Below are 22,929 nucleotides of genomic sequence, written 5' to 3' on the forward strand. Positions count from 1 at the left end.
AACCCACCGGCGGTACATAAAAATATCCCATTGCATTGCCCAGCACAGCTGAGGTAGTAATGTCGTGCTTAATGCAGGTGGGCTTCGGCCCACACTGCATGCCCCAGTCTGACTGGGGTTCTTTAGAAGTGGAAACAGATGCATTTATAATTCCCTGTGGACCCACAGCATGGGTGGCTCCCTGGAACCCACCGGCGGTACATAAAAATATCCCATTGCATTGCCCAACACAGCTGAGGTAGTAATGTCGTGCTTAATGCAGGTGGGCTTCGGCCCACACTGCATGCCCCAGTCTGACTGGGGTTCTTTAGAAGTGGAAACAGATGCATTTATAATTCCCTGTGGACCCACAGCATGGGTGGCTCCCTGGAACCCACCGGCGGTACATAAAAATATCCCATTGCATTGCCCAACAGCTGAGGTAGTAATGTCGTGCTTAATACAGGTGGGCTTCGGCCCACACTGCATGCCCCAGTCAGACTGGGGTTCTTTAGAAGTGGAAACAGATGCATTTATAATTCCCTGTGGACCCACAGCATGGGTGGCTCCCTGGAACCCACCGGCGGTACATAAAAATATCCCATTGCAGTGCCCATCACAGCTGAGGTAGTAATGTCATGCTTAATGCAGGTGGGCTTCGGCCCACACTGCATGCCCCAGTCAGACTGGGGTTCTTTAGAAGTGGAAACAGATGCATTTATAATTCCCTATGGACCCACAGCATGGGGGGGTGCCAGGAAGCCACCGGCGGTACATAAAAATATCCCATTGCATTGCCCAACACAGCTGAGGTAGTAATGTCGTGCTTAATACAGGTGGGCTTCGGCCCACACTGCATGCCCCAGTCAGACTGGGGTTCTTTAGAAGTGGAAACAGATGCATTTATAATTCCCTGTGGACCCACAGCATGGGTGGCTCCCTGGAACCCACCGGCGGTACATAAAAATATCCCATTGCATTGCCCAACACAGCTGAGGTAGTAATGTCGTGCTTAATGCAGGTGGGCTTCGGCCCACACTGCATGCCCCAGTCTGACTGGGGTTCTTTAGAAGTGGAAACAGATGCATTTATAATTCCCTGTGGACCCACAGCATGGGTGGCTCCCTGGAACCCACTGGCGGTACATAAAAATATCCCATTGCATTGCCCAACACAGCTGAGGTAGTAATGTCGTGCTTAATGCAGGTGGGCTTCGGCCCACACTGCATGCCCCAGTCTGACTGGGGTTCTTTAGAAGTGGAAACAGATGCATTTATAATTCCCTGTGGACCCACAGCATGGGTGGGTGCCAGGAAGCCACCGGCGGTACATAAAAATATCCCATTGCATTGCCCAACACAGCTGAGGTAGTAATGTTGTGCTTAATACAGGTGGGCTTCGGCCCACACTGCATGCCCCAGTCTGACTGGTAATATGTACCTTAACAGTAACCTCGTTGGTGGTAATGTGGTGGTGACTGCGGACCTGGTAGCGCGGTTTAATGTAGTTGGTTTTCGGAATGTGGCCAGGATTAAGTGGGCCGTGGCGGGGGGATGGTGGTGGTGCTCTCTTGTTGTGTCGTTAAAGGTGAAATTCTTGGACTGCCACCAGACGGACCAATGCAAAGGTATTTGCCAAGAATTTTTTCATTGTTGGAGGAGGAGGGGGATGTTTTGGAGGCACTATGTGTCCTCTACACGTGTCCGTTGTTATATGCACCTTAACAGTAACAGCGTTGGTGGGAAATGGCCTCGCCGCCATCATGTCTTTGTGAAGCCTCTGTTTCCACACCCCAGTGACATACCATTAGCAGCGGTATAGGCAGAGCCCAGAATTATTAACATTTCAGCGGTAGCATTAGGGACAGGCCCCACTAACATATCACTAGCAGCAGTATAGGGGGAGCGCAGTCTTAGTTCCATTTCAGTAATAGTAGCACTCAAGACAGGCCCCAGTAACATTCCCATTGCAGCAGTTTAGGGAGATAACAGTCTCTTTCACATTTCAGTAGCTGCAGTATAGACAAGGCCCCAGTTACATTTATGTAGCTAAAGTGTAGGCCAACCACACACACCTTTCTGTACCATGAGTGCAGGCGAAGAACATAGAAATTACTATGATTACACTGTAGGTGAGGGCCCAAAAAAATTGGTGTACCAACAGTACTAATGTACCTCAGAAAAAATTGGCCATGCCCAACCAAGATGGCAGGTGAAACCCATTAATCGCTTTGGTTAATGTGGCTTAAGTGGTAACTAGGCCTGGAGGCAGCCCAGTTTAACGAAAAATTGGTTCAAGTTAAAGTTTCAACGCTTTTAAGAGCATTGAAACGTATAAAAATTTTAAAGAAAAATTATATGAGTGAGCCTTGTGGCCCTAAGAAAAATTGCCCGTTCGGCGTGATTACGTGAGGTTTCAGGAGGAGGAGCAGGAGGAGGAGGAATATTATACACAGATTGATGAAGCAGAAATGTCCCCGTTTTGGATGGTGAGAGAGAACAATGCTTCCATCCGCGGGTGCAGCCTACGTATTGTTTAGGTATCGCTGCTGTCTGCTGGTGGAGAAGAAAAGTCTGGGGAAATCCAGGCTTTGTTCATCTTGATGAGTGTTAGCCTGTCGGCACTGTTGGTTGACAGGCGGTTACGCTTATCTGTGATGATTCCCCCAGCCGCACTAAACACCCTCTCTGACAAGACGCTAGCCGCAGGACAAGCAAGCACCTCCAGGGCATACAGCGCGAGTTCAGGCCACGTGTCCAGCTTCGACACCCAGTAGTTGTAGGTGGCAGAGGCGTCAGGGAGGACGGTCGTGCGATCGGCTACGTACTCCCTCACCATCCTTTTACAGTGCTCCCGCCGACTCAGCCTTGACTGGGGAGCGGTGACACAGTCTTGCTGGGGAGCCATAAAGCTGTCCAGGGCCTTAAAGACTGTTGTACTGCCTGTGCTGTACATGCTGCTCGATCTCCGCACCTCCCCTGCTACCTGGCCCTCGGAACTGCGCCTTCTGCCACTAGCGCTGTCGGATGGGAATTTTACCATCAGCTTGTCCGCCAGGGTCCTGTGGTATAGCAACACTATCGAACACCTTTCCTCTTCGGGAATGAGAGTGGAAAGGTTCTCCTTATACGGTGGGTCGAGCAGTGTGTACACCCAGTAATCCGTAGTGGCCAGAATGCGTGTAACGCGAGGGTCACGAGAAAGGCATCCTAACATGAAGTCAGCCATGTGTGCCAGGGTACCTGTACGCAACACATGGCTGTCTTCACTAGGAAGATCACTTTCAGGATCCTCCTCCTCCTCCTCCTCCTCCTCCTCCTCAGGCCATACACGCTGAAAGGATGACAGGCAAGCAGCATGGGTACCGTCAGCAGTGGGCCAAGCTGTCTCTTCCCCCTCCTCCTCATCCTCCTCATGCTCCTCCTCCTCCTCCTGAACATGCTGAGATATAGACAGGAGGGTGCTCTGACTATCCAGCGACATACTGTCTTCCCCCGGCTCTGTTTCCGAGCGCAAAGCGTCTGCCTTTATGCTTTGCAGGGAACTTCTCAAGATGCATAGCAGAGGAATGGTGACGCTAATGATTGCAGCATCGCCGCTCACCACCTGGGTAGACTGCTCAAAGTTTCGAAGGACCTGGCAGATGTCTGCCAACCAGGCCCACTCTTCTGAAAATAATTGAGGAGGCTGACTCCCACTGCGCCGCCCATGTTGGAGTTGGTATTCCACTATAGCTCTACGCTGCTCATAGAGCCTGGCCAACATGTGGAGCGTAGAGTTCCACCGTGTGGGCAGTCGGTGCACTGGCAGAGTAAACCGATGTTGCAGGGTCCGCAGGGTGGCAGCGTCCGTGTGGGACTTGCGGAAATGTGCGCAGAGCCGGCGCACCTTTACGAGCAGGTCTGACAAGCGTGGGTAGCTTTTCAGAAAGCGCTGAACCACCAAATTAAAGACGTGGGCCAGGCATGGCACGTGCGTGAGGCTGCCGAGCTGCAGAGCCGCCACCAGGTTACGGCCGTTGTCACACACGACCATGCCCGGTTGGAGGCTCAGCGGCGCAAGCCAGCCGTCCGTCTGCTCTGTCAGACCCTGCAGCAGTTCGTGGGCCGTGTGCCTCTTATCTCCTAAGCTGAGTAGTTTCAGCACGGCCTGCTGATGCTTGCCCACCGCTGTGGTGCCACGACGCACGACACCGACTGCTGGCGACGCGCTGCTGCTGCTGACACATCTTGATTGCGAGACAGAGGTTGCGTTGGAGGAGGAGGAGCGTGCTTTAGTGGAGGAAGCATACACCGCCGCAGATACCACCACCGAGCCGGGGCCCGCAATTCTGGGGGTGGGTAGGACGTGAGCGGTCCCAGGCTCTGACTCTGTCCCAGCCTCCACTAAATTCACCCAATGTGCTGTCAGGGAGATGTAGTGGCCCTGCCCGTCTGTGCTTGTCCACGTGTCCGTTGTTAAGTGGACCTTGGCAGTAACCGCGTTGGTGAGGGCGCGTACAATGTTGCGGGAGACGTGGTCATGCAGGGGTGGGACGGCACATCGGGAAAAGTAGTGGCGACTGGGAACTGAGTAGCGTGGGGCCGTCGCCGCCATCATACTTTTGAAGGACTCCGTTTCCACAACCCTATACGGCAGCATCTCAAGGCTGATAAATTTGGCTATGTGGACGGTTAATGCTTGAGCATCCGGGTGCGTGGCGGCGTACTTGCGCTTGCGCTCAAACACTTGCACTAGCGACGGCTGGACGGTGCGGTGCGAGACATTGCTGGATTGGGCCGAGGACAGCGGAGGTGAGGGTGTGGGTGCAGGCCAGGAGACGGTAGTGCCTGTGTCCTGAGAGGGGGGTTGGATCTCAGTGGCAGGTTGGGGCACAGGAGGAGAGGCAGCGGTGCAAACCGGAGGCGGTGAACGCCCTTCGTCCCACCTTGTGGGGTGCTTGGCCATCATATGTCTGCGCATGCTGGTGGTGGTGAGGCTGTTGGTGGTGGCTCCCCGGCTGATCTTGGCGCGACAAAGGTTGCACACCACTGTTCGTCGGTCGTCAGGCGTCTCTGTGAAAAACTGCCAGACCTTAGAGCACCTTGGCCTCTGCAGGGTGGCATGGCGCGAGGGTGCGCTTTGGGAAACAGTTGGTGGATTATTCGGTTTGGCCCTGCCTCTACCCCTGGCCACCGCACTGCCTCTTGAAACCTGCCCTGCTGCTGCCCTTGCCTCCCCCTCTGAAGACCTGTCCTGAGTAGGCGTTGCAAACCAGGTGGGGTCAGTCACCTCATCGTCCTGCTGCTCTTCCTCCGAATCCTCTGTGCGCTCCTCCCTCGGACTTACTGCCCTTACTACTACCTCACCGATAGACAACTGTGTCTCATCGTCATCGTCCTCCTCACCCACTGAAAGGTCTTGAGACAGTTGTCGGAAGTCCCCAGCCTCATCCCCCGGACCCCGGGAACTTTCCAATGGTTTGGCATCAGTGACGATAAACTCTTCTGGTGGGAGAGGAACCACTGCTGCCCAATCTGAGCAGGGGCCCGAGAACAGTTCCTGGGAGTGTTCCCGCTCCTGAGCATGTGTCATTGTAATGGAGTGAGGAGGCTGGGAGGAAGGAGGAGCAGCAGACAGAGGATTCGGATTTGCAGCAGTGGACGGTGCAGAACTGTGGGTGGACGATAGGTTGCTCGAAGCACTTTCTGCCATCCACGACAGGACCTGCTCACACTGCTCATTTTCTAATAAAGGTCTACCGCGTGGACCCATTAATTGTGCGATGAATGTGGGGACGCCAGAAACGTGCCTCTCTCGTAATCGCGCAGCAGTCGGCTGCGATACACCTGGATCAGGAGTTCGGCCTGTGCCCACACCCTCACTTGGCCCTCCGTGTCCTCGGCCGCGTCCACGTCCTCTAGGCCTACCCCTACCCCTCAGCATGCTGTATTACCAGTGATTTGATTTCCCAGGCAGGAAATAAATTGGCGCAAGCCTGCTGTTAAACGTAGCTGGCTGCGTATGATTTATTTACGTTCTCCACCCACCACACACGTACCCAGAACGCTGAGGACTGTCAGAGGCAGGCCAAATAGAATGTTTCCCTTTTTTTTTTTTTAAGGGAAGGCCCACTGACTACAGTTAGTCCCCGACTTGCGAACAGGTTCCGTTCCGGGAGCCCGTTCGCAAGTCCGTTTTGTTCGCAAGTCGAACAAATGGTTATATGGAGGGGATCGCGGGTGGATCCCGCTCCATACAACGTCGGGTGCCAGCTGTTCTTACAGCGGGCACCCGGCGGCAGCAGTTCCGACGAGCCGTGGCGCTTCTCGGAACTGTTAACACTTTAAATACCGCTCTGACAGCGGTATTTAAAGTTTTAACAGTTCTGACGAGCGGCGCGGCTCGTCGGAACTGCTGCCGCCGTGTGCCCGCTGTAAGAAACAGCCTGCACCCGACGTTCAGGGGGCCCGTACAGCGTCCAACGATGAGATCGCGGGATGCTGTGTGGTTGCTAGGCAGCCGGGGACCTCCTGAAAGGCCCCAGGACTGCCTATGCAGAGTGCCCATCAAGTGCATGGCTTGCTAGGCGCTCTGCATAGACAGCCCTAGGGCCTTTCAGAAGGCCCCCGGCTGCCCAGCAACCGCGATGTGACCGGACAGGCTTCTATCAGGCTTGATAGAAGCCTGTCCGGTCCCTGCACAGTATGATGTAATGCCATAGCATTACATCATACTGTGCTGTACAGATAGTTCGTATCTAGCGAAATTCGTAAGTCGAATGTTCGCAAGTCGGGGGACTATCTGTATATTCAATCAGATAAGAAATGTGTTCCACAGAACTGCAGTGTTATATTAAGTGCAGCAGAGCGGTGATTTTTCCCAGGCAGGAAATAAATTGGCGCAAGCCTGCTGTTAAACGTAGCTGGCTGCGTATGATTTATTTACGTTCTCCACCCACCACACACGTACCCAGAACGCTGAGGACTGTCAGAGGCAGGCCAAATAGAATGTTTCCCTTTTTTTTTAAAGAAAAGGCCCACTGACTATATTCAATCAATAATATATGTCTTCTGGCCCTGCCTACACAATTCTGTCCCTGTAGTATTACTGCAGGGCGCAATGCTCTGCACAGCCGATTTTGGAAAAAAAAAAATATGCAACACTGCTAACAGCAGCCTGCACAGTACTGCACACGGTTAAATGTGGCCCTAAGAAGGACCGTTGGGGTTCTTGAAGCCTACACTCACTCCTAACACTCTCCCTGCCTAACCACCACTTCTGTCCCTGTAGTATTACTGCAGGGCGCAATGCTCTGCACAGCCGATTTTGAAAAAAAAAAAAAAAAGGTGCAACACTCCTAACAGCAGCCTCCACACTACTGCACACGGATAGATGTGGCCCTAAGAAGGATCGTTGGGGTTCTTGAAGCCTACACTCACTCCTAACACTCTCCCTACAGCAGCTCCAACACAACAGCACTTTCCCTCAGCTATCTCACAAGGCATCTGAGGCGAGCCGCGGGAGGGGCCGACTTTTATACTCAGGTGACATCTGATCTCCCCAGCCACTCACAGCAGGGGGGTGGTATAGGGCTGGAACATCACAGGGGGAAGTTGTAATGCCTTCCCTGTCTTTCAATTGTCCAGAAAAGCGCGCTAACGTCTCAGACAGGAAACTGAAAGTAACCCGAACATCACGTGGTACTCGTTACGAGTAACGAGCATCCCGAACACGCTAATATTCGCCCGAGCATCAAGCTCGGACGAGTACGTTCGCTCATCTCTATTTATAAGCTAACAGTTTAGTATGCGCTTTTTCTGAGTGCAATACAACTAGTTTAAAAAGGAATACTTGAGAGTAACATATAATTACAGATCATGCAGTTTCTCTGATTTTGCTACACGTTCCAGGGACAGTGAGCAGACGCTTCAGCCAATCAGGTACTGCGGCGTCACTGCACTGTCAAGGAGCTTACATCTTGCCACCACCCCCACTTCCGGTGGTGACAACATACAATAATACCTCCTGCATTATTAGTTCTGAAACAGAGCTTACTAATGCTGTATTTGAATCAATTTACTACCTTGATAAATGTCATAATGAATATAAGAAATTCAACGGCTAGTACTGTTGCCTTGTAGCAATGAAGTCCTGGATGGCTTAGTATGATTACCCCCAGCGTGCGGCGCACTGAATACATAAAGAGGTGCAGGCCTCTTCATATAATTCAGCGTATCCCGGCAGCTCCGTGTGCCTTCTCAGAAGTGTCCACCAGGTCCGACCCGGCGTACATTTCTGGTATAATTTATGCTAGTTTTTGGAAAAAATGACACATAAAGCTGTTGATCTAGTGTGGCCATGCCCCCTCCCAAGTAGCCTGTCCACTTTCCAAAAATGTGGAGAAGCCGGCACAAAAAGTCACAATTTTTTGTGCAAATATCCGCTTGTGCAAAAATTTGCAACTTTTTTTTTTTACGCCAGAAACTGGTCTAAACCCTATTTGTGAATGTGTCCTAGAATATTTTGTATTATATACTCTACTTGTAGTGTGATCCTTTCAATCTATGGAATGACCATGTTTATGATACAGACGCAAGATCTTTATTGATATGAGCAACATCATGTAACTAAATAAATGTAAACCTAAGATGTAGTTTCAGTGCTTTGTAACATGATTATATGCACCAAGATCTAAAAAAGGCCATAAGATAAATTGGAGTAGTCGTCAATCTTGGAGATAACCCAATACTAATTTTGTCTTTTCAGGTGAACAGTGACATTGTATATTACAAGGTAATGAAAGATGGAACCAGAGAGGTTCAGTTTATTGACAAAACGCACGTGGGACAGAAATTATTAACTAAAGAAATAGGAGGAGATGGGCCACTTGATATCACAGACCTTTACAAGTTTTCAGAAGGTAATTACACACTTTCAAAACTTTTCAGAAGCCAGCAGCTGATTGTCATCCTCAAGTATCTCACGGGCAAAATTACTCCATGAATTACAAGTATGCTTAATATGATGAGCATGTAATGCGATTGTGCAGTTAACACATTCATACAAATCTGGAGAAGCCCTTTAATTTGTACTTTGTTCGATATCCTATATAATCTGCTGGAATGTAAGTAGTATATTCGAACAGTGACCAGAGCTTACCTGGTCTTTCGTTGCCAAATATACCTTCTTCTGAAAGTGACTTTAGGGCAATTTTAACCTTTTCCAATCCACTGTCTGACATCTTTCTACATTCTGATTGACGCTTGTACAGCTCCAATGTCAGAAGACGTCCGACAGGGTATTCTTACCGTCTATTGCCAGCCACTCCACTGTCGAAGCCTCTCTGGCGCTCACACACTGGTTTTAGCCAGCAGATGGCACCGTTGTATAGCAGCAAAAAGAGAAAGCCTTTTAGGAAACCTTGAATCAAAAATGGGATTGGAAAGGGTTGATGTAGTGCGTTATTCTTGATTATTATTTATATGTTCCATTTGTGTCCTATTTACTTCAGATATGATGTCTGGTCTGAATAGCTGTATATCCACCATCAGTGGTCACTTGATTAGAGTCATCAGACCTTTCACAATTGGAGCTTCCCTGTATGGAAATTAGAATAGTGTTAGACAAGCCGATTATCGTCTGAACGAGCGAACGAGCGAGTGACGTTATCGCTAGCTTGTTCGCTCTCGGGCAGCCTGTTTATACAAGCAGATACATTCAAGTGGGAAATTATTTGGAATCGTTCAGTCTTTCACATTTGCTGTATAAGTGAATGAGAGGGACTGAATGAGCGCTGCTTACACCAAGCGATAAGTAAACGAGCCAACGATGGCTTTTAGGCCTGCATAAAATAAATGAAAAGTGAACTATTTCTCAATCGGTCATTGGTTGAGTTTAGACCGAACAATTATTGTTCACTTACACTTGTTTGAACGGTTTCTGGAATGGTCGTTCCTTATAAAACCCTGAGACACATGACCCCTGAGTGCACCATAAAATCAGGTTTTCCATGGATGAATTTCATCGAACACCTACCTAAGTATGGGAATATTGAGTCATCCGAGTGAATGTGAACGAGTCACACCATCGGTTTTAGACTATCCAGGGCCAGTATTTCAGCAACTGTAAACCTTGTGGGGTTCTGCAACGGTGTTACAGTGAAAGGAAGATCCTGTGGACATAAACACCTCGTCAACGGAAGGGGCCAGAGGAGAATGCTACGAATCATTCTTCAGAACAGGTAGTGCAAAATTGCCACTGAATATAATGCTGGTGCTCCAACTAACATGCCAGAACCCACAGATCATCATTCGTTTGCATAGATAGGCATAACAGTAGATGACCCATTAGAGTGCCATAGCTAAAAAATCTGAAAGACAAGACTCCAGTATGCAAAAGGGTTAAAAAATGGGATCACTGAGAAGTGGGAATACATCACTGGTCAGATGAATGCAGTCCAAAATCAAAGAAAAAAGAGTTTAAGGGGAGACTAGACGTCTCTTTGGAGTGCTACAACATTGAAGGATATATACATTAAATAACCAGCGGGGTTCTTGATCCAAGTCCTGGAGTCAGATAGGAACTTTCAAATATTGATCTTGGGATTATTCTGACTGCCATTATGGAGTCAATAAGGAATTTTTTACTTCTTCTGTATCAACAAGGAAGGGGGGGGGGGGCAGGCTGAACTGGATGGACGTTGTCTTTTTTCAGCCGTACATACTAGGTTACTATGTATTACTTCCATTTAAGTTCTGGTAACATCAAAAAGTTCTCCTGTTTGCATGAGCCAATATTCCTGCAGAACAATTTCAATACCTAGTGGAATCTATACCATGATAAATTGCTGTGATTCTGAAGGCCAAAAGAGGTCCAATGCCCTACTCTACTAGAGGAGCGTCTCTAATAGAATGGCCATTAAGCATATATACCCTACGCTCGTTACCTTCTCTTTGACAAGATCATACTACCATAGCAGTTGACGGGTGCTAACATGATTCTAATAGCAGTCGATAGATGTCATCATAACTTTCAGACTACCACTTCTCTCCAGTGGTAACACGGGTTAAGTGGGAATCTTAAATGGTCCTCTACATTGTGTTGATGCCTGGAGGTCTGAAGAGTCCCATTGAATAAAAGGCATAATAGTTTTAATATTGAGTAATTGCAGAATTTTGCATGTAATTTTAAACAGCTTGTTAAAGCTATTGTCTTCTTCTCTTACCCTTCCTGGGTTTCTGACCAGAATTTAACTATATGGCACAATATTTGCTTGATGTCATATACCCCATAGTACCTTTGACATTTTGTACATTTACAGTTGAGATATATCTATATTAGAGATGAGCGAACGTACTCGTCCGAGCTTGATGCTCGGGCGAATATTAGCGTGTTCGGGATGCTCGTTACTCGTAACGAGTACCACGCGATGTTCCGGTTACTTTCAGTTTCCTCTCTGAGACGTTAGCGCGCTTTTCTGGCCAATTGAAAGACAGGGAAGGCATTACAACTTCCCCCTGTGACGTTCAAGCCCTATACCACCCCCCTGCTGTGAGTGGCTGGGGAGATCAGATGTCACCCGAGTATAAAAGTCGGCCCCTCCCGCGGCTCGCCTCAGATGCCTTGTGACTGAGTTAGCTGAGGGAAAGTGCTGCTGCTGGTGCTGCTGTAGGGAGAGTGTTAGGAGTGAGTGTAGGCTTCAAGAACCCCAACGGTCCTTCTCAGGGCCACATCTATCCGTGTGCAGTACTGTGGAGGGTGCTGTTAGCAGTGTTGCACAATTATTTTTTTTTCAAAATCGGCTGTCTGCAGAGCATTGCGCCCTGCAGTAATAGTCCAGGGACAGAAGTGGTGATTAGGCCGGGAGAGTGTTAGGAGTGAGTGTAGGCTTCAAGAACCCCAACGGTCCTTCTTAGGGCCACATTTAACCGTGTGCAGTACTGTGCAGGCTGCTGTTAGCAGTGTTGCATATTATTTTTTTTCAAAATCGGCTGTGCAGAGCATTGCACCCTGCAGTAATACTACAGGGAGAGAATTGTGTAGGCAGGGCCAGAAGATATATATTATTGATTGAATATAGTCAGTGGGCCTTTTCTTTTTAAAAAAAGGGAAAAATTCTATGTGCCCTGCCTCTGTCAGTCCTCAGCGTTCTGTGTACGTGTGTGGTGGGTGGAGATAGTAAAAAATTCATACGCAGCCAGCTACGTTTAACAGCAGGCTTGCGCCAATTTATTTCCTGCCTTCCTGGGAAAAATCACCGCTCTGCTGCACTTCATATAACTGCATTTCTGTGGAACAGATTTCTTATCTGATTGAATATAGTCAGTGGGCCTTTTCTTTTTAAAAAAAGGGAAAAATTCTATGTGCCCTGCCTCTGTCAGTCCTCAGCATTCTGTGTACGTGTGTGGTGGGTGGAGATAGTAAAGAAATCATACGCAGCCAGCTACGTTTAACAGCAGGCTTGCGCCAATTTATTTCCTGCCTGGGAAATCAAATCACTGGTAATACACCATGCTGAGGGGTAGGGGTAGGCCTATAGGACGTGGACGCGGGCGAGGACGCGGAGGCCCAAGTCAGGGTGTGGGCACAGGCCGAGCCAGTGCGGTGGCCAGGGGTAGAGGCAGGGCCAGACAGAATAATCCACCAACTGTTTCCCAAAGCGACCCCTCGCGCCATGCCACCCTGCACAGGTCAAGGTGCTCTACGGTGTGGCAGTTTTTCACAGAGACGCCTGACGACCGACGAACAGTGGTGTGCAACCTTTGTCGCGCCAAGATCAGCTGGGGAGGCACCACCAACAGCATGTGCAGGCATATGATGGCCAAGCACCCCACAAGGTGGGACGATGCCCGTTCACCGCCTCCGGTTTGCACCACTGCCTCTCCCCCTGTGCCCCAACCTGCCACTGAGATCCAACCCCCCTCTGAGGACACAGGCACTACCGTCTCCTGGCCTGCACCCACACCCTCACCTCCGCTGTCCTCGGCCCCAATGTCTCTCAGCGTAGCGTCCAGACGTCGCTAGCGCCACAGTTTGAGTGCAAGCGCAAGTACGACGCCACGCACACGCACGCTCAAGCGTTAAACGTGCACATAGCAAAATTGATCAGCCTAGAGATGCTGCCGTATAGGCTTGTGGAAACGGAGGCTTTCAAAAGCATGATGGCGGTGGCGGCCCCGCGCTACTCGGTTCCCAGTCGCCACTACTTTTCCCGATGTGCCGTCCCAGGCCTGCACGACCACGTCTCCCGCAACATTGTACGCGCCCTCACCAACGCGGTTACTGCCAAGGTCCACTTAACAACAGACACGTGGACAAGCACAGGCGGGCAGGGCCACTATATCTCCCTGACGGCACATTGGGTGAATTTAGTGGAGGCTGGGACAGAGTCAGAGCCTGGGACCGCTCACATCCTACCCACCCCCCGAATTGCGTGCCCCAGCTCGGTGGTGGTATCTGCAGGGGTGTATGCTTCCTCCACTAAACCACCCTCCTCCTCCTCCTACGCAACCTCTGTCTCGCAATCAAGATGTGTCAGCAGCAGCACGTCGCCAGCAGTCGGTGTCACGCGGCGTGGCAGCACAGCGGTGGGCAAGCGTCAGCAGGCCGTGCTGAAACTACTCAGCTTAGGAGAGAAGAGGCACACGGCCCACGAACTGCTGCAGGGTCTGACAGAGCAGACCGACCGCTGGCTTGCGCCGCTGAGCCTCCAACCGGGCATGGTCATGTGTGACAACGGCCGTAAGCTGGTGGCGGCTCTGCAGCTCGGCAGCCTCACGCACGTGCCATGCCTGGCCCATGTGTTTAATTTGGTGGTTCAGCGCTTTCTGAAAAGCTACCCCCACTTGTCATACCTGCTCGGAAAGGTGCGCCGGATCTGCGCACATTTCCGCAAATCACACACGCACGCTGCCACCCTGCGGACCCTGCAACATCGGTTTAATCTGCCAGTGCACCGACTGCTGTGCGACGTGCCCACACAGTGGAACTCTACGCTCCACATGTTGGCCAGACTCTATGAGCAGCATAGAGCTATAGTGGAATAACAACTCCAACTTGCGCGGCGCAGTGGGAGTCAGCCTCCTCAATTATTTACAGAAGAGTGGGCCTGGTTGGCAGCCATCTGCCAGGTCCTTGGAAAATATGAGGAGTCTACCCAGGTGGTGAGCGGCGATGCTGCAATCATTAGCGTCACCATTCCTCTGCTATGCATCTTGAGAAGTTCCCTGCAAAGCATAAAGGCAGACGCTTTGCGCTCGGAAACAGAGCCGGGGGAAGACAGTATGTCGCTGGATAGTCAGAGCACCCTCCTGTCTATATCTCAGCGCGTTCAGGAGGAGGAGGAGGAGCATGAGGAGGATGAGGAGGAGGGGGAAGAGACAGCTTGGCCCACTGCTGACGGTACCCATGCTGCTTGCCTGTCATCCTTTCAGCGTGTATGGCCTGAGGAGGAGGAAGAGGAGGAGGAGGAGGAGGATCCTGAAAGTGATCTTCCTAGTGAAGACAGCCATGTGTTGCGTACAGGTACCCTGGCACACATGGCTGACTTCATGTTAGGATGCCTTTCTCGTGACCCTCGCGTTACACGCATTCTGGCCACTACGGATTACTGGGTGTACACACTGCTCGATCCACGGTATAAGGAGAGCCTTTGCACTCTCATTCCCGAAGAGGAAAGGGGTTCGAGAATGATGCTATACCACAGGGCGCTGGTGGACAAACTGATGGTAAACTTCCCATCCGACAGCGCTAGTGGCAGAAGGCGCAGTTCCGAGGGCCAGGTAGGCCCTTCTCTTCTCCACCAGCGGACAGCAGCGATACCTAAGGAATACGTAGGCTGCACCCGCGGATGGAAGCATCGTTCTCTCTCACCATCCAAAACGGGGACATTTCTGCTTCATCAATCTGTGTATAATATTCCTCCTCCTCCTCCTGCTCCTCCTCCTGAAACCTCATATAATCACGCTGAACGGGCAATTTTTCTTAGGGCCACAAGGCTCACTCATATAATTTTTCTAAACAATTTTTATACGTTTCAATGCTCTTAAAAGCGTTGAAACTTTAACTTGAACCAATTTTTCGTTAAACTGGGCTGCCTCCAGGCCTAGTTACCACTTAAGCCACATTAACCAAAGCGATTAATGGGTTTCACCTGCCCTCTTGGTTGGCCATGGCCAATTTTTTGGATGTACATTAGTACTGTTGATACAGCAATTTTTGTGGGCCCTCGCCTACAGTGTAATCAAATGAATTTTTAGCCCACCTGCATTACAGCTGACGTTACATCCGCTGTGTTGGGCAATGCAATGGGATATATTTATGTACCGCCGGTGGCTTCCTGGCACCCACCCATGCTGTGGGTCCACAGAGAATTATAAATGCATCTGAAACCACATCTAAAGAACCCCAGTCAGACTGGGGCATGCAGTGTCGGCCGAAGCCCACCTGCATTAAGCACGACATAACTACCTCAGCTGTGTTGGGCAATGCAATGGGATATTTTTATGTACCGCCGGTGGGTTCCAGGGAGCCACCCATGCTGTGGGTCCACAGGGAATTATAAATGCATCTGTTTCCACTTCTAAAGAACCCCAGTCTGACTGGGGCATGCAGTGTGGGCCGAAGCCCACCTGCATTAAGCACGACATTACTACCTCAGCTGTGTTGGGCAATGCAATGGGATATTTTTATGTACCACCGGTGGGTTCCAGGGAGCCACCCATGCTGTCGGTCCACAGGGACTTCACAATAGGGAGTTGTACCTGCCTGTGTCTATGAATTAAAAACCGCGGTCTGACTGGGGCATGCAGACACCTTGACAGAATGAATAGTGTGTGGCACATAGGTTCCCCATTGCTATGCCCACGTGTGCAGCTCCTGATGGCGGTGGCACAGGATTATATTTCTCATTGCTTCTGTACAGCATTGTGGGCTATCGCCCCGCCCCTTTTAAAGAGGGTCGCTGCCTAGCCGTGCCAACCCTCTGCAGTGTGTGCCTGCGGTTCCTCGTCATGGCAGACGCACTTATAAATAGACATGAGGGTGGTGTGGCATGAGGGCAGCTGAAGGCTGCGCAGGGACACTTTTGTGTGCGCTGTGGACACTGGGTCGTGCAGGGGGGGTTGGGCAGCATGTAACCCAGGAGAAGTGGCAGCGGAGTGTCATGCAGGCAGTGATTGTGCTTTGTTGGAGGTAGTGTGGTGCTTAGCTAAGGTATCCATTGCTAATGAGGGCTTTTCAGAAGTAAAAGTTGTTGGGAGGGGGGGGCCCACTCTTGCCGGTTTTGTGGCTTAATAGTGGGACCTGTGAACTTGAGATGCAGCCCAACATGTAGCCCCTCGCCTGCCCTATCCGTTGCTGTGTCGTTCCCATCACTTTCTTGAATTGCCCAGATTTTCACACATGAAAACCTTAGCGAGCATCGGCGAAATACAAAAATGCTCGGGTCGCCCATTGACTTCAATGGGGTTCGTTACTCGAAACGAACCCTCGAGCATCGCGATAATTTCGTCCCGAGTAACGAGCACCCGAGCATTTTGGTGCTCGCTCTTCTCTAATCTATATGTATTATGACATCTGGGGGATTAGTCACTTCTGAGGATCGCCATCTTTCTATATAAGACGGTTGGCACAAAATCTGGTTCCTGACAGCTTTATTATGTTTCTTCACAGCAAATATTTTTTACACAGTTTCAGTGGAAAAACACCAACTGAACACCTAGCCATCTGGCTTCTTAGTAAAAATTAATAGTAACCCTCTCTAGATTTAGGCCTATTGCTCAAAGCTTCACACTCTATAAACCAGCCCAGGGTGCATCTTCTACCCTGTCTTGCAAGATGGTCTCTACTCTACAGCTCCCATGGGCTCCAGGTTGGAGACCACAATTGAGGGTCTCACACCTCTTTTTAACAAGTCCGCTCGGGTGCAGCTTAATCAAGGCAGCTCCACAACACAGAATAACCCTTCTCTATTGACCGTTTTCCTGACCCTCTTGTAGCCTGTAGTGGCTCCTGTAATGATCTACATACATGCATAACCATCTATTACATTGTCAACTGAATCTTGAGTTACACAACAAAGTAGGCAATAATCCAACTCTTGAATGACAGTTGGTTATCAAGACAAGCAAAAAGATCTGTATGCTCAGTATGTTGTTTGTCTTTTGTTCTAGAATTCATAATTTTTTTTTTCATTCATCTGCTTTATGCATTTCTCTTTTTATATATTCGGCTTTTTGGCATGTTGACATTACATTTTAAAATACTGTATCTTGTTTTCTGTTCTCAGCTGTTTCCAAAATGCTCATAAACTGTAATGAAGACTGTGGTTGGTTCTCTTACGCTTCTCTTGCGGTGACCACAAGATGGGAATCACAAAATTCCCATTGTACAGATAGGTGGGTGTTCAAGTAGTTGGACCTCTAACTATCAGACATATTATTTCTGCCATTGTAATCTCTTGTTAAGCCACATCAATATAAGAGGGTGTTCTTAATAGTAAAGTAGTTGGAAATCCCTGCCAGCAGCCATACTTGCTATAATGAGAGAAATTCCTAAAGTAACTTGTGCCAAAATTCTCTTGTCAAAAAGTTGCAATTCTGGCGAAAGTGGGTTTGTTTGCAAACAATTGGGGATTTTTGATGGTCATGCAGTTACATCTCTGGAAATGATTAGAGTTGTGGTGATTAAATGAACGGTCTTGTCACCTGAGGCCCTAAAAATGGTTCCACTCTTGGCCTATAAAAAGCTCTCAGAGGCTCCTTGTGTGTAGTGACTTCTTTTTCCGCTTGTGTTGAACTTGTTGACCGCTAGATGCCTCTACGGCGCAGAGAAGAGATTTCACCCTGTTATCAGAGTTTGAGAAGGGCGCATTATTGGAATGCAAGTCATATCAATGAACTGCTGCCATCTGGGCTATTCTGACCAGTCTTTTAGGAGGTATGGGACCAGTGGATACATTAGGGCACACAAGGTGACCGGGCTCATGACGCCTCCAAGAGACAACCAATAGAGAGGATTGTCTGATTGTCCAACGAGCATGAGCAGCTCCAACTGTTTCATTGTCCACCAACCAGAGATAAGTGGCGCCATTATTTCAGGCCCCTATGTCTGTCAGAACTATTTTCAGGCACTTGGCTGAAGGACATTTGGTTTCAACGTGCCCATTATGTATACTGTGTTTGACCCCCTCCATCACCTCTGTTTGCAGTGGTGTTGTTAACAACAAAACTGGAACCAGGTTTTTTTCAGCAACAAATCCAGGTTTAGTTTGGGCACTCACAATGGTGAGTGTCTGAAGACCTCGCGGTAAGCGCTTTAATCCTGCCTTTGATGTGGAGTGTCACACTGCCCCCTGCTGGTGTGATGGTCTAGGGGAGCCATCACATACGACTGTCAGTTACTCCTAGTAGTGGCACGAGGGACAATGACAGCTCAGCGATATGTTCAGGACATCTTGCAGCCACATGTGTTCCTCTCATGGCGGCTTCCAAGAGGCTTTCAGCAGAATAATGCTCGGCCGCACACACAAGGGGGTCACAGGAGTCCCCACAACATTGTCACACTTCCGTGGCTGCCCGGTTACCAGATTGATCACCAATACAACATGTATGGGACCATCTTGGGTGCCAACTTCGACAGCCTATGAGTTTGCACAATCTAGAGGCTCAGTTACAACAAATGTGGACCAATATGCCACAAGATACTATTAGGAACCTGGATGCCTCCATGCCCACCCATATCACATCTTCTATCCAAGCTAGAGGCGGTACAACAAGGTACTAGAGCCTCCATGTCTGCCTGTATAGCATTTTGTATCCAAGCTAGAGGCAGTACAACAGGATACTAGAGCTTCCATGTTTTCCCGCATCACATCTTATATCCAAGCATGAGGCGATACAGCAGGCTACTAGAACCTCCCTGCCCGCCAGTATCACATCTTGTATCCAAGCTAGAGGCGGTACAACAGGGTGCTAGAGCCTCCATGCCTGCTTGTATCACATCTTGTATTCAAGCTAGAGGCGGTACAACTGGGTACTAGAGCCTCAATGCCCAACCGTATCACATCTTGTATCCAAGCTAGAGGTGGTACAACAGGATACTAGAGCCTCCATGCCGCCATATCACATCTTGTATCCAAGCTAGAGATGGTACAACAGGGTACTAGAGCTTCCATGCTCACTTTTATCACGTCTTGTATCCAAGCTAGAGGCGGTACAACAGGGTACTAGAGCCTCCATGCCCACCTGTATCACATCTTGTATCCAAGCTAGAGATGGTACAACAGGGTACTAGAGTTTCGATGCTCACTTTTATCACGTCTTGTATCCAAGCTAGAGGCGGTACAACAGGGTACTAGAACCTCACTTCAAGGGTTCAGTTTTCTGCAATAAATTATCCTTTTGCTCTCATATTATAATCACTTACTTATAGCTACTATGCAAACACATATATGAAGTATCATTCCTTTATGACAACTCCTTATAGGGACTTGATTTTTTTGACAATGACTGTATATCAACTGCACACCTTGCAAAACATTCACTTTCACTCTTATGGCTTCTTTTAGGGCATACAAGCGTGCCCCATGCCTACAATAAATCGCTACTATCAACAATATACAATTCTTATACATAAAACATTAAAAATGAACCTAGTTCATTATCAAAAATGTGCTCTATCAAACGCATTTATATTAAACGAGCTCCAAGTAAAATATATTATATATCTCATAATACATTTAAGCAACGTACATTGGAAACTATAGGCCTGGAATTTCATGTCTGTCGGAGGTCAAATATTTAAGGGTTTTCTTAGAGATGCTATGCTGAAGTGTCTTAATAAAAAATAAATATACAACACCATATCAGCATGGGTTTATGAGGGGTCGGTCCTGCCAAACTACTCTGATCAGCACCTATGAGGAGGTGAGCTCTAGTCTGGACCGGGGTTAGGTTGTGGATGCTTAATACTATGTCATTTAACACTAGGATGCTGGGCCTGCGGTAATATATGTGTAATTGGTTTAACATCTAGCTCAATGATACAATAAGAGGGTGGTTATTAATGGTACATCCTCAGATCACAGTTCTCAGTTCGATACCATAGGGATCAGTGGTTGTTCCTTTTCTTATTAATATGTTTATTAATGACCTTGTAGAGCACTTACAGACCACAATTTCAATATTTGCAGATGATTCTAAGCTCTGTAAACTAATCAAATCAGAAGAGGCTAATATAAAATTAGAGAGATTTGGGGAAGCTGGACGTTTGGGCAGAGAAATGTCAAATGAACTTTAATGTGGATAATATAAGGTTATTGAAGGTCTGGCTCTTGGGCAGAAATAGCAAAATCTACAATTATGTATTATAGCAAATAGTGAAACACTGGATCAAACTGCCAATGAAAAAGACTGTTGAACAATAAACTCAACTTTAGCAACCAATGCCAGGGAGTTGCTGCCAAGGCAAGAAAATCATGCAATGCATAAAAGAGTCATAGATGACAAGAACATAGTTTTGCCTCTATACAAACCCCAAGACAAACCACACATGGAATATTAATTAAGCCAATGGTAGATTACAGCACCAAGACAGGTTATCAAACTTCTGGCTACTTAGTTTGGAACAAAACATAACTTAAAGCCTATTTACACGCAAAGATAATCTTTCAAATGACTGAAAGATTGAAAGATTTTGTGATCTATTTGCATAAAATGTTGATGGCCATTAATGGGGCCAGACGGGCCCGCACATGTGCCTTCTTGAGCGGGGGGACCTTGCGGGCACTGCAGGATTTTAATCCATTACGGTGTAATGTGTTACCAATGGTTTTCTTGGTGACTGTGGTCCCAGCTGCCTTGAGATCATTAACAAGTTCCCCCCGTGTAGTTTTAGGCTGATCTCTCACCTCTCTCATGATCAAGGATACCCCACGAGGTGAGATTTCGCATGGAGCCCCAGATCGATGCCGATTGACAGTCATTTTATATGTCTTCCATTTTCTTACTATTGCACCAACAGTTGTCTTCTTCTCACCCAGCGTCTTACTTATGGTTTTGTAGCCCATTCCAGCCTTGTGCAGGTCTATGATCTTGTCCCTGACATCCTTAGAAAGCTCTTTGGTCTTGCCCATGTTGTAGAGGTTAGATTCTGACTGATTAATTGAGTCTGTGGACAGGAGTCTTTTATACAGGTGACCATTTAAGTCAGCTGTCTTTAATGCAAGTAACGAGTTGATTAGGAGCGTCTAACTGGTCTGGAGGAGCCGGAACTCTTAATGGTCGGTAGGGGATCAAATACTTATTTCTCAGTGCAAAATGCAAATAAATATATATAAATTAGACAATGTGATTTTCTGGATATTCTATCTCTCACTGTTAAAATTACCCTACCCTAAAAATTATAGACTGTTCATGTCTTTGACAGTGAGCAAACTTACAAAATCAGCAAGGGATCAAATACTTATTTTCTTCACTGTAGGTCAAGGGGGAACCACTTTTAGGGTTTTAGGTGACAAGATCGCTCATCTAATCACCCCACAACTCTAATCATTTGTATATCTGCCTGAGATGGAACTGCAGGACGAGTTTTGCAGCAAAACAACTTCTGGGGGTGGGATTTTTTTTTTTTACACATTTTCCTTATATTGAATGGTAGTGCTACAAAATGAAAAAGGAGATGAATTGTCTTAAAACAATTTTAAGCAAACAACTCTGCTGCTTGTCAAACAATAATTTTCTCTGGCACAGGATGCGGTTAATATATAAAGAGACACTCAGCCCCTTCATATGCATCTCAGCATCTCTGTATGCCAACACAGAAATCTACGCCAGCTAGGAGGTAGCCTAGATTTCTGGTATAGTTTACTACAGTTTCTGGGTCATATATATATGAATGTGTTTGGGGTGGCAAAAACCCCCCTTCGTCCCTGAAAGCCCTGCTCACCTTTTTATAAAAGTAGCAAAGGCAGTGTGGAAGGCTGAAAAGTCACAACGTTTTTGTGCAAGTGAGATTTGCATCAAAATTTGCGACTTTTCTATTTTCCAGAATTCTGGTGTATAGCCCATAGTAAATGTTCCCCACTGCCTACACCTTGAGTTAAAGCCTACTCTAGCTTACAAGAAAGCTATAAAATCTGCAGAATCACCCCAAACACTAAATGTCCCATAGATGGAAAGTAGGGACACATATGGTTTACATGTCAAGAGCATCTGAAATATTACACTAGTCTTGGCATCTGTCTTCCACAGCTTAGTGCATAATGTACTTTAGGCCAGAAGGTGGCTCCAAGTGATAAAAGGGGAGTGGATTCTGTGGTTTGATATTGGAAGTGCTGGCCAAGATTGATTGCCAAAAAACCTTGGTGTTGTAAGAGACATCTGTATGAACAGAGAAGTCTCCATATCTAGTTTTATCTTGGTGGACTTGTGCGTTTCCTCACAAGCTCTGTTGTACATACGGCCCCCTACACACGAACGGGATATCCCGCAGAATATCCACCCGTGCCCGCTGCCATAGGATTGCATACATGCACGCAATGCTATGCACACAGCCATGATTTGTCTGCCTGAAAACACATGCGGAAAACAAATCGCTGCATGTTCTATTGCTGTGTTGGTCTCACAGAGGCCCACATAGAAATGTCAGTAGAGACCCGGCGGCTGGGCGGCAGCCGGCACATAACAGAGAAGAAGAGACGCCAGGAGCGGGTGAGCCACAGGTCTCTGCAGGGGCACGGGTCCGCATCCCAGCGGAATCCAACCCGGCTGTCTGCAGGCGGCCTAAGTTTGGCCCGTTTACTCTGAGAATTGTTATTATTGCCTGTTTCTAACTAGTTTATTTTCATAAGATACAATTGCAAGAAAAAGTTAGCGAACCTTTGGAACCACTTGGATTTCTGCATTAATTACATTAATTACACATAAATAAAATGTGGTTTCATTGTTATCTAAGTCAAAATCATAGACA

General features: G+C 48.1%; 1 protein-coding gene across 1 annotated transcript in view; it reads left to right on the top strand.

The window, feature by feature from the left end:
* Positions 1–22,929, top strand: part of F13A1 (coagulation factor XIII A chain) — a 202,642-nt gene that overhangs the window by 118,127 nt on the left and 61,586 nt on the right. Inside the window, exon 11 of the mRNA XM_066579300.1 lies at positions 8,728–8,881. Coding sequence (XP_066435397.1) covers positions 8,728–8,881 — 154 coding nt within the window. The remainder of the gene's footprint in view (positions 1–8,727; positions 8,882–22,929) is intronic.

Source organism: Eleutherodactylus coqui, chromosome 9 (genome assembly GCF_035609145.1).
Source record: "Eleutherodactylus coqui strain aEleCoq1 chromosome 9, aEleCoq1.hap1, whole genome shotgun sequence".
NCBI classification, from domain to species: Eukaryota; Metazoa; Chordata; class Amphibia; order Anura; family Eleutherodactylidae; genus Eleutherodactylus; species Eleutherodactylus coqui.